We start from the raw sequence: 18,134 nt of genomic DNA on the forward strand, positions 1-18,134 counted from the left end.
CTATTGTTTTTATTAAGTTTTTTATTCCTTGACCTTCACCTTTATCTTCCCTTAGTCTTTTGGACCGTTGATCTGGTGATTGTCCTAATCCATTCCTCTCTATCGTATGCCTTGGATAGAACCTCTTCCATTCCTCTCTATCGTATGCCTTGGATAGAACCTCATCCATTCCTCTCTATCGTATGCCTTGGATAGAACCTCATCCATTCCTCTCTATCGTATGCCTTGGATAGAACCTCATCCATTCCTCTCTATCGTATGCCTTGGATAGAACCTCATCCATTCCTCTCTATCGTATGCCTTGGATAGAACCTCATCCATTCCTCTCTATCGTATGCCTTGGATAGAACCTCTTCCATTCCTCTCTATCGTTTGCCTTGGATAGAACCTCTTTCAATGGCAGGCCCGTCCATTCCTTTATTGTCTTTCCATCGCTTTCTATGTCTGCCTCTTCTTCTTCTTTTTCCTGGTACTGTTCCCTGAAGGAAGGTCTTTGTGAGCTCTTTGTGAGCAATGACGACCTAGTGATATGGCCATGGAGATTTAGTCTTTTGACAGTAGTTAGCAGGTCATCATGGGGTCCAATTGCTGTACTAATCCTGTCTCTAAACTGTTTCGTTTGTGATGCGGTCTTTGTATGTGATACCTAGAATCTTATTGCAGCATCTCAGTTCCATTGCTAGGATCCTCCTCTCTCGTTACAAATAATTGAATAAAATAAATTCAAACTTAAAGCTGCTTAGAACTGATTAAGGCGTAGATATTACTTAATCAAAAAAATAGTAAATAATTATTAGTTGAATATGATATAAAATCATAGGTAAATTACATTTGACGTGCACAATATTTAGACAACGGAGATTTTTATACAAGGAGGCAAATTATTATTATAGTTTTTATATAGCGCTACTTTCATGCTTATAGCATGCTCAGAGCGCTTTGGTCCAATCTCATTTGTGGACCAGTGGGGGGGAGGGGGTATCTAGGAGTTGGTTTTCCGTGCTACCTTTAGGCGCTCAGTAAACACAATTCTGCCCGTGTCGGGTGTCGAACCTCGAGCCGACTTCTAGGTAGCCAAGACAAGCCAAGATCAATCGCACTTAGCCTCTCGACCACGCTTCCCACTGACTGCATTAAATAGATAGTTTTTTGGTATATCAGTTGTACAAAATATGGAATGATTGATAATCGAAGTGTTTTAAAAACTATAATTTCATTTTTGTGCACTTTTAAGCACTCTCGAGCCAAATTTCGAAATTTATTTCACAAAGTATTTTATATCTCATAGTTGGCAACAATGAACTTTCAGTATGTCGTCCTTGACATTGTTTAGTTAGTCTTTGTTGTTTTTTTTTTCAAACTCTCCCCAAGTCTTTGTCTCCTTTATGTGTCTACGTTTTTCTTTTGCTTCTATTCTATCACCACTACATTTCTTCGTATCGCCTTCTATTTTTTTTCTTGTAACTTTATTTTATTGCTCGAAGGAAATAACAGGGGTCTTAGAAATCAAAGAGCAGGTTACTGTGAAAAACTTTTGCTTTGAAAATCCCCAATATCAGTTTGAAAATGGATTAAGTCAGTCTTTCATGGCTGCTTGGTCATTTTGGTATGCGCGATAGACAGTCGTTTACTTATTTCAATGGTCCCGGGTCTGTTCCCTGCCCGCTACCATCCACCGTCATCCTGCTTGGGATTTGGACCGAAACCAATCATCGAAGAAGGCCTGAACACTGACCTGCGACGTCGCAACCTGTGGGAAGTGGAGACCAATAGCTCGTTGCCAACAAGATATTGGTCTCCACTGCCCACAGGTTGTGACGTCGCAGGTCGGTGTTCAGGCCTACTCTAACGAGGGATCTCGTTTAAATTAGAATTAGATTGGGAAGCGTGGCGTGGCGTGGTGGGGCGTGGCGGGGCGTGGCATGGCTTGGCTTGGCTACCTATGAAGAGGGCTCGAGGTTCGACACATTTTACAAACAAACATTTCACTTTTGCTTGCAACATATGAACTATATTTCACTCTCTCTTTCTCTCTCTCTTCACAGAGAATTGCTCAGACATGATTTACAAGCTAAATTTCCGGCTCCAAATAAAGTCAAAGTCTGGCAAGTTCAAGCTACAAGCAGAAGTTCTAGGCGAAAACTTCTGGCCACTGAGTTAGTTTGGTTATGGGATAGTACTTTGGTTTTAAAAAATTGTGTACCAACCCTTGACCATGTTTAAAAAAAAAACAACCTCTGACGAATCTAAGTCTCAACTAATCAACTCGCGTCCATTTTCAGATCTGCTGCATTCACTGTTGTTCTGGCAGATGGCGCTTCTGACAGTATTAATAATGTAGATCAAAGCAAAACATTTCTGACCCAAGCTGAAATACTTGCAGTAAGTCTTGTGTTGTGTACAGCCAATGAAATTATACGCACGTATTTTTTTTTAGAAAAATTGTGTCTGAGAATTGTTGAAATATATCATACAGAAAAAAACATTTCAGAATACTCTTCATAAAAAGACAATACCTCCTTTTAATATCTTATAGAGCGATAATTTTGCTCTAGATAACTAATGATTTTTTTAAAAAAAAAAGGTTTGAACGTTATAATTTTTCAAAGTTAAAAAAAGCTAAATTTGGCTAGAGGCTGAATCTAGGTCTAGATCCAACATCGATTTTGAAAAGACTATGACGTTCTTGAAAGAACTATCGCGTTCGGGAATTTCCGAATTATTGATTTAAGAGTATTTAACTTTTTTTTTACTTAATAAAATGTATAAAGGTCAAACTAAGAGTTGTCCAAGTGTGTGGCTAACAAGCTAGTCATGTTTTTCCCAACGATATACAGCAACTTTCAAACTGCTAGGAAAATTGTTGGAGCCTTTTTCAAGAATCGCATCCACCCACCTAGGCTTTAGTTTCCACGAGGTTACCACATTAAATAGAGGTATTGTTAAACATCTTCATTTAAAATGAAGTCACGGTTTTCTTTATTACACATCATAAAATACAAAGAAGCTTTTTCGGAAATAAAATATATAAAAGAAACCAAAGGCATATAGACAAGATCTTTATTTGAATGGATGCTGGCCATATAGTCTCAATATTCTAACCATACCATTTAATATGGCGACTCAATTTAAAAAAAAAATCTGAAGATTCTGTTGGAACGCTCTTACTTTTCTAATCAATTAGTGGTAAACGTTGGCCACCGATGGCCAGTCCGATAAATCTTCCTATAAAGCATCAGTCTGTAAATCGATTTTTTTTCTCATGTATCTTTGTATATACCTTTATGTTGAAGACTGCTTTGTTTAACAGAATCTACAACAGTCTCCTGATGGCACACCGGTCAGTGGGCTGTCCAGCAATGTTCCAGTGACTAAAGTTGTTCCTTATGAAGACGCTTCGACCAACAGCAGTGGCCTGGACACCTCCACGATTATACTCATTGTGTTCGCAATCCTAGCTGCCCTCATCGTTATAGGTGTAGTGGTCATTCTAGCTTACTACTGCTGTTACAGACGACGGAAAATGTACGTAAAATAACAACAAATTTTTGTTATTAAACTAAATGTCTTTGTATTAGTAAGTATTAGATCTACAAAAAAAACACAACCTTTTAACTCTTTCTCTCCTAATCGACGATACCATCGTTGATTTTGACCTCATTAAATTAAATTAATGTTTAATTTTTAAACTTGACTTTGAACTATATAAAAAGAGAATGCATTTCCTTTGAATTCTTTACCAAATACAACATTTTCTGATAACAAACAACAAAGCTATTGAAGCCCAATCATAACAAGGTAGTGAAATAGTAATGAGCAAAATAAAGAATTCCTTCCAAAACTTACGGAGAGAAAGAGTTAATACATAAGGCCTATTTATCTTGTAAATTACAGACGTTACATTAAAAGAAAAGACAATTACGTCCTGCGCATATTCTTGTGTCAATCTTATCTTATAAATTACAATTATAATTATAGTGACCTCTCCATTGCTGGGGGAAAGCCTGTGTGGTGAACTAACGAGTGCCCACATCTGTTTATCAAGAATTGGCCTTTTTAGTCACATGACAAGTTGTAAAGGGAAAACATTGTCTCAATAGATGCTATATGCCTGCTCCATATTAAGCCCCCAGCCCCACTGCTAAAGTCAACAACGCTAATCATTTAACAACATCTGACCCCTAGTTGGTAAGGTCTGAAAGGGAAACTTCATTAAACGTATTTGATTTTTTTTCTGAGGGGGATTTAGTTATCCAGATGAGATCCACACAAAAACATTTAATTTTGTATATCAGTAGCATGATAGGTTTACCCAAATACTTGCAATAAAAGCACTGACATCAGATGAATTGTTCTACCGTATGTAAAATTAATATTTAAAATTATGTTGTAATAAAAGTAATAAAAGGAAATATTTTTGTCTTTCAGAAGGGACGACACATTGGGTCTAGGTAAGACCTTGTTAGTTTAATGTTGTTATTATTTAATACACTTGATATACAATGCTTTCTCTTTTCTTTCCTTTCCTTCTTTTTTAAACTAAGTTTTCTCTTTTCTACATTTATATGTTCTAAATTTAGAGTTGAAAAATAATAAGGGAATTCTAGAGAGTGCTAGTTGGGTATAAGGTGAAAGGTGCATACTTTTGAATGGAGGGCAGTTATTGTCAAAAGGGGTGAAAAAAACAAGCCATTATTGCGTGGGGAAGCTGTGTTGTTCTTCCTCAATCTGTCATATAATGACTTTGGTTCCTTTCGTAGACACACGTTACTGTGAGGCCCTATTCTCGTAGACTCACGTTACTGTGAGGCCCTATTCTCGAGAGACTTTCCCGTCCACTTGTATCACACGTTTGGATGGTACCCAATCTGTTTGCGCTCCACTTTTTTAACAGAGCTGAGGTCTATGTTTTTTCGCTAGCTGTAGCTTTCTTGGTCATTATTTCTCTGCATAGAGGCATGGGGGAAAATTACTTAAAGAAAACAACTAAAACAATTACATTTGAAATCACGTGACTGCACCGAAGTAATGCAAATTAAAGGTAAAAAAAATTCCGTCAAAATTTTTTTCTAGGAATGCTTTTTTCTTTTTTTTTTTCTTTTACTTTAAATGGTTGGCTTATTTTATCTTTTTATTTTGCATTCCAGTAAAACATGGGGAGACAAGTCACAAGATACTGGATTCTCCAGAACATGAGAAAATAATCTACGATAACTTCCCTCGAGATACAGGAACAGAAGATGACTCGACAGACGATGAAACCTCAAGTATTTTATTGTCTACACCTGAACCACAACCAGATACAGGTAACATTTCACTTCAATCATGTCTTACCGCTCTGTGTCATGGTGGTAACAGTTATCTTATTGAAGATTACAACATCCTAGCCCAACCCTCCCGCAGGATGACGGAGGTTGACGACAGTCCTGATCACCTACCACACGAGTTTCAAGAAAAAAGTTTGTCAGTGGTCTGAATTTGACAGCGAGTTTAGGAAGAATATAACTAACCAAATAAAGCAGAAAGCAGAAAAACAAGTATATCCAAAAGCAAATGTATTTATCAAGAGTTAAATTTTCAATTTTTTTTTTTTTTTTTGCATAGCAACAATAGCTACTGTTTTAAGTTTGGGAGCAGTAACAGTCCTAATTCCTTACCAAAACTAGTCGAATTTATAATTAGAAAATGTACCGTTTTATTAGTTTTCGCCAGGTAACTTAATGGCTTCATACGTTTCCAAATAGATCCTTGTTTCAATCTAATATTGTATTCATTGAAAACAAAGTAGCTCATTACAATTTCACCCACTGAGTTTACTGATGGTCTAAAATGATGTTAGAGCTCTAACTGCCACCATGTCACTCCAATGCGTTTTGTAAAGACATTTTGAATCTAGTTCATCAAGCTAGTCTTTTTTTTTCTTTTTAGAGGACTAGTCAACATATGTACATTCATTATTAACAAGTTTATTTTTATACTTTTTTGTTTACATTTTTTCTGGCTAATAACAAGTAGTAACGTTTCTTTTTTTTCCACTCATTTTAAATCATAGACTCTCTATTTACAATCAACAACTTGACTGTGTCAGATGACTTAGTGACAAAACATTTTGGTTTCAAGCGTAAACATTTCTTTCATTTTGATCTACATTAAATCAGACAATTAAAGTGCTGTTACAGTGAATCTACATCGGAAACTTTTTTTTTCACTATACAGTGGATCAAAGTTTATTGTACTGTAGGTTATTGAATGTAGATCTAGATAACATTACTAAGGGGAACTTTGAACAGTGATTGGATATTGTCCATAGGAAAGATTTTTGTTAGTTTGTTTATATTAACTTTTGTTTAAAATACCAGTAATGTAAATAGAGCGTTCGATTACAAGATATTGACTGTGTGTGTGAGATATTGACTGTGTGTGTGAGATATTGACTGTGTGTGTGTGTGATATTGACTGTGTGTGTGAGATATTGACTGTGTGTGTGAGATATTGACTGTGTGTGTGAGATATTGACTGTGTGTGTGAGATATTGACTGTGTGTGTGAGATATTGACTGTGTGTGTGTGTGTGATATTGACTGTGTGTGTGAGATATTGACTGTGTGTGTGAGATATTGACTGTGTGTGTGTGTGATATTGATTGTGTGTGTGAGATATTGACTGTGTGTGTGAGATATTGACTGTGTGTGTGAGATATTGACTGTGTGTATGAGATATTGACTGTGTGTGTGAGATATTGACTGTGTGTGTGTGTGATATTGACTGTGTGTGTGAGATATTGACTGTGTGTGTGAGATATTGACTGTGTGTGTGTGATATTGACTGTGTGTGTGAGATATTGACTGTGTGTGTGAGATATTGACTGTGTGTGTGAGATATTGACTGTGTGTGTGTGATATTGACTGTGTATGTGAGATATTGACTGTGTGTGTGAGATATTGACTGTGTGTGTGTGATATTGACTGTGTGTGTGTGATATTGACTGTGTGTGTGTGTGATATTGACTGTGTGTGAGATATTGACTGTGTGTGTGTGATATTGACTGTGTGTGTGTGAGATATTGACTGTGTGTGTGAGATATTGACTGTGTGTTTGAGATATTGACTGTGTGTGTGAGATATTGACTGTGTGTGTGAGATATTGACTGTGTGTGTGTGAGATATTGACTGTGTGTGTGAGATATTGACTGTGTGTGTGTGAGATATTGACTGTGTGTGTGAGATATTGACTGTGTGTATGTGAGATATTGACTGTGTGTGTGAGATATTGACTGTGTGTGTGAGATATTGACTGTGTGTGTGAGATATTGACTGTGTGTGTGTGTGAGATATTGACTGTGTGTGTGAGATATTGACTGTGCGTGTGAGATATTGACTGTGTGTGTGTGAGATATTGACTGTGTGTGTGAGATATTGACTGTGTGTGTGTGAGATATTGACTGTGTGTGTGTGAGATATTGACTGTGTGTGTGTGTGAGATATTGACTGTGTGTGTGTGAGATATTGACTGTGTGTGTGTGAGATATTGACTGTGTGTGTGTGAGATATTGACTGTGTGTGTGTGAGATATTGACTGTGTGTATGTGAGATATTGACTGTGTGTGTGTGAGATATTGACTGTGTGTGTGAGATATTGACTGTGCGTGTGAGATATTGACTGTGTGTGTGTGAGATATTGACTGTGTGTGTGAGATATTGACTGTGTGTGTGTGAGATATTGACTGTGTGTGTGTGAGATATTGACTGTGTGTGTGAGATATTGACTGTGTGTGTGAGATATTGACTGTGTTTGTGTGAGATATTGACTGTGTGTGTGTGAGATATTGACTGTGTGTGTGAGATATTGACTGTGTGTGTGTGAGATATTGACTGTGCGTGTGAGATATTGACTGTGCGTGTGAGATATTGACTGTGTGTGTGTGAGATATTGACTGTGTGTGTGAGATATTGACTGTGTTTGTGAGATATTGACTGTGTGTGTGAGATATTGACTGTGTGTGTGAGATATTGACTGTGTGTGTGAGATATTGACTGTGCGTGTGAAATATTGACTGTGTGTGTGTGAGATATTGACTGTGTGTGTGTGAGATATTGACTGTGTGTGTGTGAGATATTGACTGTGTGTGTGTGTGAGATATTGACTGTGTGTGTGTGAGATATTGACTGTGTGTGTGTGAGATATTGACTGTGTGTGTGTGAGATATTGACTGTGTGTATGTGAGATATTGACTGTGTGTGTGTGAGATATTGACTGTGTGTGTGAGATATTGACTGTGCGTGTGAGATATTGACTGTGTGTGTGTGAGATATTGACTGTGTGTGTGAGATATTGACTGTGTGTGTGTGAGATATTGACTGTGTGTGTGTGAGATATTGACTGTGTGTGTGAGATATTGACTGTGTGTGTGAGATATTGACTGTGTGTGTGTGAGATATTGACTGTGTGTGTGAGATATTGACTGTGTGTGTGTGAGATATTGACTGTGCGTGTGAGATATTGACTGTGTGTGTGTGAGATATTGACTGTGTGTGTGAGATATTGACTGTGTGTGTGTGAGATATTGACTGTGCGTGTGAGATATTGACTGTGTGTGTGAGATATTGACTGTGTGTGTGTGAGATATTGACTGTGTGTGTGAGATATTGACTGTGCGTGTGAGATATTGACTGTGTGTGTGTGAGATATTGACTGTGTGTGTGTGAGATATTGACTGTGTGTGTGTGAGATATTGACTGTGTGTGTGTGTGAGATATTGACTGTGTGTGTGTGAGATATTGACTGTGTGTGTGTGAGATATTGACTGTGTGTGTGTGAGATATTGACTGTGTGTGTGTGAGATATTGACTGTGTGTATGTGAGATATTGACTGTGTGTGTGTGAGATATTGACTGTGTGTGTGAGATATTGACTGTGCGTGTGAGATATTGACTGTGTGTGTGTGAGATATTGACTGTGTGTGTGAGATATTGACTGTGTGTGTGTGAGATATTGACTGTGTGTGTGTGAGATATTGACTGTGTGTGTGAGATATTGACTGTGTGTGTGAGATATTGACTGTGTGTGTGTGAGATATTGACTGTGTGTGTGTGAGATATTGACTGTGTGTGTGAGATATTGACTGTGCGTGTGAGATATTGACTGTGTGTGTGAGATATTGACTGTGTGTGTGTGAGATATTGACTGTGTGTGTGAGATATTGACTGTGTGTGTGAGATATTGACTGTGTGTGTGAGATATTGACTGTGTGTGTAGATGCATTGCTTTTTTTTTGTTTTCCCTGCTAGTCATTAACAGCTAACAGAAAATGTAATTATTTTACAGAATGTTTGAGACTGTTTACTGAAGCGTAACATTACCTTTGTTAAAGAACAGTGTTGATCTTTAAAAAAAAAAAACAAGTTCATGGTTGATAAAGAGAACATGATGCCTTACTTTCTTCACACTCTAAGTTTACCTACACTTTTAGAGAATTGGTCATGTTAATAAGACTTCTGTTTTAATCTGACTATACAATCGACTTAATACAGTGCTAGAAAAAGCTATCACGTCCTCTCTCGCTCGCTGTCTCTCTCTCTCTCTCTCTCGTGGATATATTTCGCCCTCGCTCTTACTATCTTTCGCCAATCTCTCTCTTGATCTCTCTGTTTCTCCCTTGCTCTTTCATATCCCATCTCTCCTCTCTCTCTCTCTCTCTGTCTTCCTCCCTCTTTTCATCCCCTTTCTCTTTCTCCATCTCTCTTTTTCTCCCTCTCTCTTTCTCTTCTCCAACCTTTCCTCTCTATTACTATCGAATTTTATTCAATATTTCTGCGTCTAATAGCCGAAGACTAATGCCGATGATAAGATAGATACATTTTTCTTCGGTATAGCTTATGAATACCAAATGTGAGGGGAGGGGGGAGGGCGGGGTGGGAGGTCCAATTTAAAAAAAAAAAAAAACTTTAATCTTTCACTTTCCAGTCATTGCGAGCTACTTTATAAATCTGTAAACTGACCAGACGTGGATGTTTTAAAATGAAGTATACTTCGTTGCTAGTGACGCCATTGAAAGTTGTTTTTTTTTTTCTTTCAAGTTCGAGGAGTTACTGTCACAATAAATTAGGTGGGAATAGAAAAGGGGGGGGGGGTAGACGGAGAAAACAAGTGACCAGCTGAAATAGTGACCCATCAGGAAATAGTCAGCGTAGTCAGTGTAGCAGACGACTGGGACGTCTCTTCAGTGCATGTGTGCGTCACTTTGTCTAGTTTGTTTTTTGTGTCAGTGTGTGTATACAAAAAAAAAACAAAAAAACGAAGAAAGTTTTTGTGTGAAAATCAAAATCTCTAGTTGACTTCTACATAGATCTAATCACATGATTGTTTATCATTAATGCTCTTTTATACTTGGTCGTGTTAAGGCTCTTCCGCGGTGTCGAATACAACCAATGAAATAAACAGGAGGTAACCTTCAAACTAATTCAGTAACACCGGCGAAATGCCGAAAACAATCAATATAGGTAGTCGACGCTAGTGTTGAACATCAAACACGTTTAATACTCAAGAAGGGAACCGTCGAATGTCATCTACTTCTAGCCGTCTATATAATGCTTCTTATTCCGACTGTGATAAGAAAAGCGACTTGTTTATAGCGTCTCCTAGACTGTTCTTACTTTTTAACAAACTTTACGTCATCGTCGCTAAGTAAAACTCCCCATCTCCCTATTTCCGAAACAAATAACTAATTCCTAATCGTGCCGTAACAGTCGCTACAAAGTTTTACTCACTTATCGTAAGTTATAACGATTGACGTAATGTTAAAGTCTGTAGTTTCCTCTCTTGTCGTCTCTCCTCTTACGTCATACTGTTAAAAAGAGCACGCACACAAAAAAAAATTAGAATAGCCGCTGTATCGTTTGTATTTCTTGTTGTTTTTTCTCCTCGGCTTATTGACTTCTCTGTCATGTTGATTAGCTTGTGTCCCTCTACTACCATCAAAAAACCCGGAAAATCGATGAATTCCCTCTTTTTAAATTATTACGTTGTGCCCGTGGCGGGGGTTACGAGGGATGGGGTTGGGGGCGAGACAATTTGTTATAGAAAGATTTAAAACACTGACCTGCGACGTCACAACCTTTGGGCAGTGAAGACTTACAGCTCATTGCACACGTCGTAATGAGCCGTGACGCGGCAACGCGTTAACGGTCTTCACTGCCTACAAGTTGCACGTTGCACGTCAGTGGTCAAGCCTTCAATGACGACTGGTCTTGGTTGGGGAGATCAGACTAAATTATATTATTACAGACTCTCAGAAAGCATTTCAATTAATTTATACATCTGAACCTTAACCCCCTTATATATCTTTTTTTTTTTACTGAAAAATAACTTTTGTATCGACAACTTTCTAATGAAGCATTTCTTTTAAAAATCATTACATTTATCTAAACTTTATCTTATAGTACTCACTAGCTCTAAAATAGATATATCTGATAATATATAATAGTTAACTGATAGTATTAAGTAGTTATCCGATAATCCCTAATAATAATAATAATAATAACTCAATATTTTTCTAAAAAACTCTATGTATTATAAAATATCCGATAATAGGCCTATATAACGGTCAAGTGATAATATCTATTAATAATAATGATTGTTGTAGTCATCAGTTTTCTGATAATTTCTAGATGTCATAAAATAGATTTATCTGATACTATCTAATATTCAACAGATAATATTTAATAGTATCTCACAATTATCTAAAAATATCTAATTATTCTGTTTTTCTATGGCTTGGTTAAAAGAAAATAGAAAGCATAGATAAGATCGCATGAAGATTTATGTTTTAGCTCTTTGCACGTATAACTATAAATAGCATCATAAGAATTAGCGTTATTTTTTAACTTTAGAGGCTTATGCATGCATATCTTTTTCTTAGAGAGAGATTTCATCTTTTAATATTCAAGTTAATTTTTTTTCGGCATTTTTGTCTGCACGAGTAGAACAGTCTTACCGGATTACAAACAGGCACAAAATATATCTCTTGTATGGTTTTACTTCACAGAAGTAACTCCAACCAGAGGACCTAATGGTCAACCGATTTCAGTAAATCACGATGCTGATGGTACCAAGGCCGGACTATTTCGCCCCACGTCAGTTTTAAGCATCGATACTTGCATTTCTATCAAGTACACGCCCAAGGGTGGATTGGAATCCAGACGACAATGCACGTCTGCGTATTTTGCAGGAAGTGACATCAAGGAAGAAGATCATGACAGGATCGACCATCTTGGCAACATCATAGATAGTTTTGAAAACGCCCTGCGTCGACTGAAGAGCCCACATTCTGATAGGCTGCACGAAACTCTTTGTGCTGATGATGAGAATGACGTAGAGCTCACTAGACGCTTCTGTTTATACGCAGAAATCAATGACGACATCCGTTGGGCAAAACGCCCAAAGAAGAAAACAAATACTCTCAAAAAAGATCCGAAAGCTTCGTCTTCAAAGTTAATGAAACATTTATCGACTCCGTGTGACGAACTAGAGAGATATGACAGGATTAATTCTTACTGTGAGGAACTAGAGAGAAATAACAGGACTAATTCTTTCTCGCTGCAGGAAAATGACAAAAAAGATAAATCTAATTTCACCCTGAAACGTCCCGTCACGTTTAGTGTTCTAGAACATCCAGTTACGAAATTTCCTAAGAGCTCAAAAATTGCATTAAGTACAATTTTTCAACCAACATTTGATAAGTCAACTTCCAATGAAGTTCTCCAACAGGAATGGCAGAATGCTGAAGGTCCTCACTTCTGTCACCACCATCCAACTCGTAAAAATAGCAAAGACTTATCATTGAGTTTGACCAGGGCAGAGATGCTGGAGAATCTTCAGAGGAAACAAATTGATAACAATATTGAGTTTCTCCGTCTGCAGAACATCAAAAAACGCCACAATTCCTTAGAGTCAGTCCCTAACAAAACTGGAAGACATTATCTCCACTATACATCCTATAGAAATATTAGCCTTGTTGATTCTGTGCGCGAGAAACATCATCCCGATGTAGCAGAAGGTAAAGACCAGGCCCAGAGTCGAGTTTTTAGTTTCAGCCAGTCATCGTTCTACTCGTCACACGTATTACATGACGTCAGCAGGTCAGAGTTCAGCGCGCCAATATTACCTTCCGATCCGAAGTACGTCAAATGGCTGAAACATCAGAGGAAGCGCTGGAGGAACACGCAGTTCGAAAACACGCCCCTGGGAAAAGCGTGGCAATGCTACAGCAGTAAATCTGACACTCCCTGGCCGCCCAGGTTCCCCAGGCTTCTTATGGCGAATAACTTCAATCCCAGAATTCAAGACAAGGAAAAGACCAATCCCTTTGCGGCTTTTGCCAAGAGAAGAAAACTGCGTAAAGCTAAATCTGATAAAGACATGAGTGACGTCGATGTTTGACGTAGTGCAAGGTGAGAAGGACGTCAAGTCATACGCTTAAATTATTTTGACGATCTATCATTAGTAGAGTAACAATCAAACATGAAAAACATTAAACATACTTTTTTTTTAAAAAGACAATACCTCCTTTAAGCAACTTACAGAGCGATAGTTTTTCTCTTAAAATTAATCAATCTTAGATTAAAAAACAATTAGTTCTCCTCCCCGAGAACTAATCCTGGTTAAGCGAATGTATAGATCTAGTACACTTTATAATATTCCAATGATAAGTATTTAGATCTAAACAATGCGCAAAATTTTCATGAACATTAATCTATGAAAACTCTTGAATCAATAAAGCCTCACATTTGGAAATTCCCAAAGCGATAGTCCTTTTAAGAACGCGATAGTCCTTCCAAAACAAATCTAAATCTCTAGCCAAATTTAAATTTATCTAATTTTTTTATTTATTATTTTAATTATAACGGTGAAACTAGAGTATTCCCCGTGCGGCCAACGAGCTAGTAATTTTTTTCTCAGCGATATACATTAACTGTTAAATTTCTTGGAAAATCGTTAAAACCATTTTTGAGATCAGCTGTCCATGCAGCTTTCTAGCTGGTTCCAGGTTACATGAAGTTCTGACTTGAATAGAGTTATTGTAAAGATGTGTATGTATGTGTGCGTTTTTTTTTTATGTTAAATGTGCGTTTCCGTTATTTTCCAAAGATTACTTTATACCATTAATTTCCTCTGGCTGCTGTGACAAGTACCATAGGCCTATGTCGCACTTCTGAATGTTTAAATTATTGACTTCACCGTAGAAACGTGGGTTTTTTTTAGGTGTAGGATATTGAGAATAAAAGAATATCGAGAGGAAATGATACCTGCATTTCTCTTTCACTTTGAAGGATTTTCTCGATTGATGTTAATCAGTTATCTGCTCCTTATTTACATTTTGTTGTTAGAATAATATCTACATGCTTTAATGAGGCGCGGTGGCTGAGTGATAAAGCGCTTGGCTTCCGAACCGAGAATTCCCTGGTTTGAATCCTAGTGATGACTGGGGATTTTGAATTCCGGGATCTTTATGGCGCCTCTGAGTCCACCTAATTGGTACCTGACATGAGTCGTGGAAAAATAGTGATTGGTCTTTATGCTGGCCACATGACACGTTAACTGTTGGCCAAAAAAAAGCAGATGACCTTTACACCATCAGCCCCATAGATTCCAAGGTCTGAAAGGGGATACTTAACTTACAAGTAAAATATGGAAAGACTTTTCATTCAGTGTCGGATTGGAAGGCCTAATTTTGATTTTAATTGAAGTACTCCCAGGTTAGTCGTGACTCCTTGTTGATTTCTTCTTGGTGTTGGTCGATTGTTGCTCCACACAGCTGGTATAACTAAACTGAAGTACGCGTGTTGTTTTCTTAATGTTTAACTTTAAATAAAAAAAAAACTTTAGCAGACAGCTTTTTAAACAAACTTTAATAGAACTTTTCTTGATAAATATACCTAGATTCAACTCGAAGTGAGATATAAATCTAGTAGTTACCGAATGGAAGGATATTTAACCAAAATCTAACTTAATACGAATACACGTCGTCATTGTTTCACATCTCTGTTATAGCGCCTGTTGTTGTTTTTTTAAATCGCCAATTATATTGACCTTGTTCGACTTATTGTAAAACAATAGAGCAAAATAAAATTTAAAAAAAAAAAAAGCTTTTATAAGGGAAAGAACTGCACATTTACAGTCATGCCTTCACTGCTTCAAAAATTATTTACCTTTTCTATATCAAACCAAATTAATTAATTGTCGCTTATTAATTAATTGTTAATTTTTCCTAATTGATTCGTGTTTTGTTAGGGAATATTTGTGCAAACGTTTCAGCTTGAGCCGAGAATGGGAAATGGGAGAAATAACTTGTCAAAAATTTGTACCAGACAGACGTAATGAGTTAGATAAAAGCTTTGTACACATATAGTATAGTTAGCACTATCTTGACCTTTGTGCCTATTTTGTTTTTCAGTAGAAGTAATTAATCTCGTTTCAGCTTTTGTATCAGAATAATTAACAGAAAGAACAAATGAATAAAAATATTTAATTAATCCAAGACAATGTGTGGAAAAATATACAGTAAACTCTTTTTAAATCAAGTTACATTACACATGAACGATGATTATTGACCTTCTCATGTGACGAGAATATTTCCATCCATGTATAGTGTATATTTTTTTATAGAACATGACAGGCAAATTCATGTAGCAGAATCTTATATTCGGTGGCGGAGCTGAATTTTTTTTTTATTTTTGTTTTACGGTTTTTATCAGGAAACGAAAGGAGCATGTTGTATTTCACATTTCGTATTGTCCACTTTATATCCACCGCATCTCGCAAATTCCTACGATGTCCAGCCGGTAGGCCTCAAGCTCTTTTAAAAGTTGGGTCAGTTTACCGCATTGGTTCAGGGTTCTTACATTCCGGCATCGGGGGTTGGCCGCCTTCGCCGCATGTATAATTTTCTTTATGTGTCAAGTTTGCTGTTTGTGTTGCAATTGTTGTTTTACAGGGTGGGGTTGCTAGCCCCACGCCAAACCCTCCTCCTTTTTCATACTGATTAGAAACAGGTGGATGGAGGATTGTACTATTTCATAAATAAAAGATGAACGTTTTATTACAATGGTTTTGACTCCGCACTAACCGACTCAGACATCCCTTTGCATACCGACTTAGAATCTTAACTTCGAATATTATTACACTTGAGAATTCATAATAATATTTTGTGTGTGTGTGTGTGTGTGTGTGTGTTACTTATCTTCAATAATAACTGGGGAAAAAAGCCAGAAAAAAAAAGTAACAAACATAAATGTTTATCTTTCGCAGAACTGAATTTCCTTCATCCTGTAAACTACGAAATTGATCAAACATTGGAAGTCAATAACCTCAAGGGAAAGAATCCCATATATGCACAGTTTATTTCATCAACGCTATCTTCACATAAAGACCACAGCGACAGAGATCCTCATAAAGACTACAGAAACAGCGGTCCTCATAAAGACCACAAAGACAGCGGTCCTCATAAAGACCACAGAAACAGCGATCCTCATAAAGACCACAAAGACAGCGGTCCTCATAAAGACCACAGAAACAGCGGTTTGAAACCAATCGAAGTAAAGAATGCAGAAAACCCCAGACCTTTAAGAGCCACCTTTATCTCCAGTACGTACACCGCCTCCAGGGATTCTCAGTCAGTTGCGTCAGACTCGTACCAATTGCAACCTAGATTCCAGGATTCTGTGGCGTCCACTCCCAGAGCAGTAGTGGCAACCTTTATCTCTTCTTCATATACTCTTCCAGGCAACAAACAGCACGCTCTTCCAAATGTGTCAGAAAAGTGACACACTGGTCCTCAGAAACAAACGCTCCTATTCACCCAACACAATCAAAATGTGTAAATAGATTCATTGAAACGTTATTGCTACACACAATTATCTTATAATCTTTGTTCTGTGGCTTTATATCATTTTTCTGATTTTTTCTTTACAATGGGGCGGGGTGGGGTGGCTCAAATCTTGCTTCTTCCCCCTTTCGATTTATTGCCAAACGTTTTAATTAGATACTTTTTCATTTTGCTTATGTCATGTCATGTGGCTATTACATTGATTCAGAGCAGGATTTACAATGGTATAAGATTGTGCAGGTACCCAGCGCCTCGACATTAAAAAGAGGGAGAGGGGGCGGGGGTTTCCACGTTTCAAAAATAAAACATTTTAACATAAGATATAGATGGAATTTACATTAAATTAAATTTATAAGTAATATATCTTTCTTTACAGATAAAAAATACGTTTAGATTTATTCATATTATAAAGTGCATTTATCTTGAAGTTTGAAGAGGTCAGGGGCCTACACCAAAAGTAAAAATCCAGACTAGGTCCTTTACTTACTAAAAACTAAACATCGATTATAGAAGATGGATATTCTTCATACTATGTGCCCATGACAAAGCAAAGACAAACAGACATAAACAGTCTTTTGTTCCCCTGGCAATCAAATCATTAAATAGAAAAAAATTGATATAAACTTTGTCACATGTAAATTATGAGTGAGTCTGGTGTGAATGTACACTTTGGTTTTTTATAGTTATAATGTTTTTTGTTTGGTGTAATGCACAAATTGTAAGACAAATTTCCTTACGGACAATAAAGATTATTATTATTATTATTATTATTATTATTATTATTATTATGTCTTGGATCAAGACCATTCTTTATAGAAGACATCAACACTGACCAGAGACAGCGGGAAACAATGGTTCGTTGCCACGTCGTACAGACCTGTGGCGTGGCGAACGAGCTATTGGTCTCCACTGCCCACAGGCTGTGACGTTGCAGGTCAGGGTTCAGGCCTTCTTTGACGACTGGTCTCTCTTGGCTCAATGAGGCCAGACAAGTTGATCTGTTCTCTCAACTCCTGTCTCTAGTACTTGCGTTTGCATTCTTGGAGAGGACGTGAATTCCTTGGCGTCTTCCCATCATTCAATTAGTCAGCATTCCTTCTGTTTCTGTGCCCTGTAGGAAGATCTCACTAAGTCTTGCTGCTTTCGTGTGCTGGTCGATCTAGTACTATGAAGAATTCAATCGGCAGAACATGAGCTGTAAAATATCTCAATAATAGTATACTCCAGCGTGATACACACACTCCATCTCTATT

At 37.3% G+C, this 18,134-nt stretch overlaps 1 protein-coding gene across 2 annotated transcripts in view; it reads left to right on the top strand.

The window, feature by feature from the left end:
* Nucleotides 1-17,477, top strand: part of LOC106056608 (protocadherin Fat 4-like) — a 60,327-nt gene extending 42,850 nt beyond the window's left edge. Inside the window, exons 16-22 of one of the 2 annotated variants that reach the window (XM_056027340.1) lie at nt 2,046-2,156; nt 2,283-2,382; nt 3,311-3,525; nt 4,429-4,451; nt 5,148-5,306; nt 12,043-13,447; nt 16,305-16,435. In XM_056027340.1, coding sequence (XP_055883315.1) covers nt 2,046-2,156; nt 2,283-2,382; nt 3,311-3,525; nt 4,429-4,451; nt 5,148-5,306; nt 12,043-13,436 — 2,002 coding nt within the window. In that variant the 3' untranslated portion in view covers nt 13,437-13,447; nt 16,305-16,435. Of the gene's footprint in view, nt 1-2,045; nt 2,157-2,282; nt 2,383-3,310; nt 3,526-4,428; nt 4,452-5,147; nt 5,307-12,042; nt 13,448-16,304 lie in introns of both variants that reach the window. The other variant, XM_056027341.1, reaches the window with a different exon arrangement.
* The last annotated feature ends 657 nt before the right edge of the window (nt 17,478-18,134 follow it).

The sequence above is a fragment of the Biomphalaria glabrata genome, chromosome 4 (genome assembly GCF_947242115.1).
Source record: "Biomphalaria glabrata chromosome 4, xgBioGlab47.1, whole genome shotgun sequence".
Lineage (NCBI taxonomy): Eukaryota > Metazoa > Mollusca > Gastropoda > Planorbidae > Biomphalaria > Biomphalaria glabrata.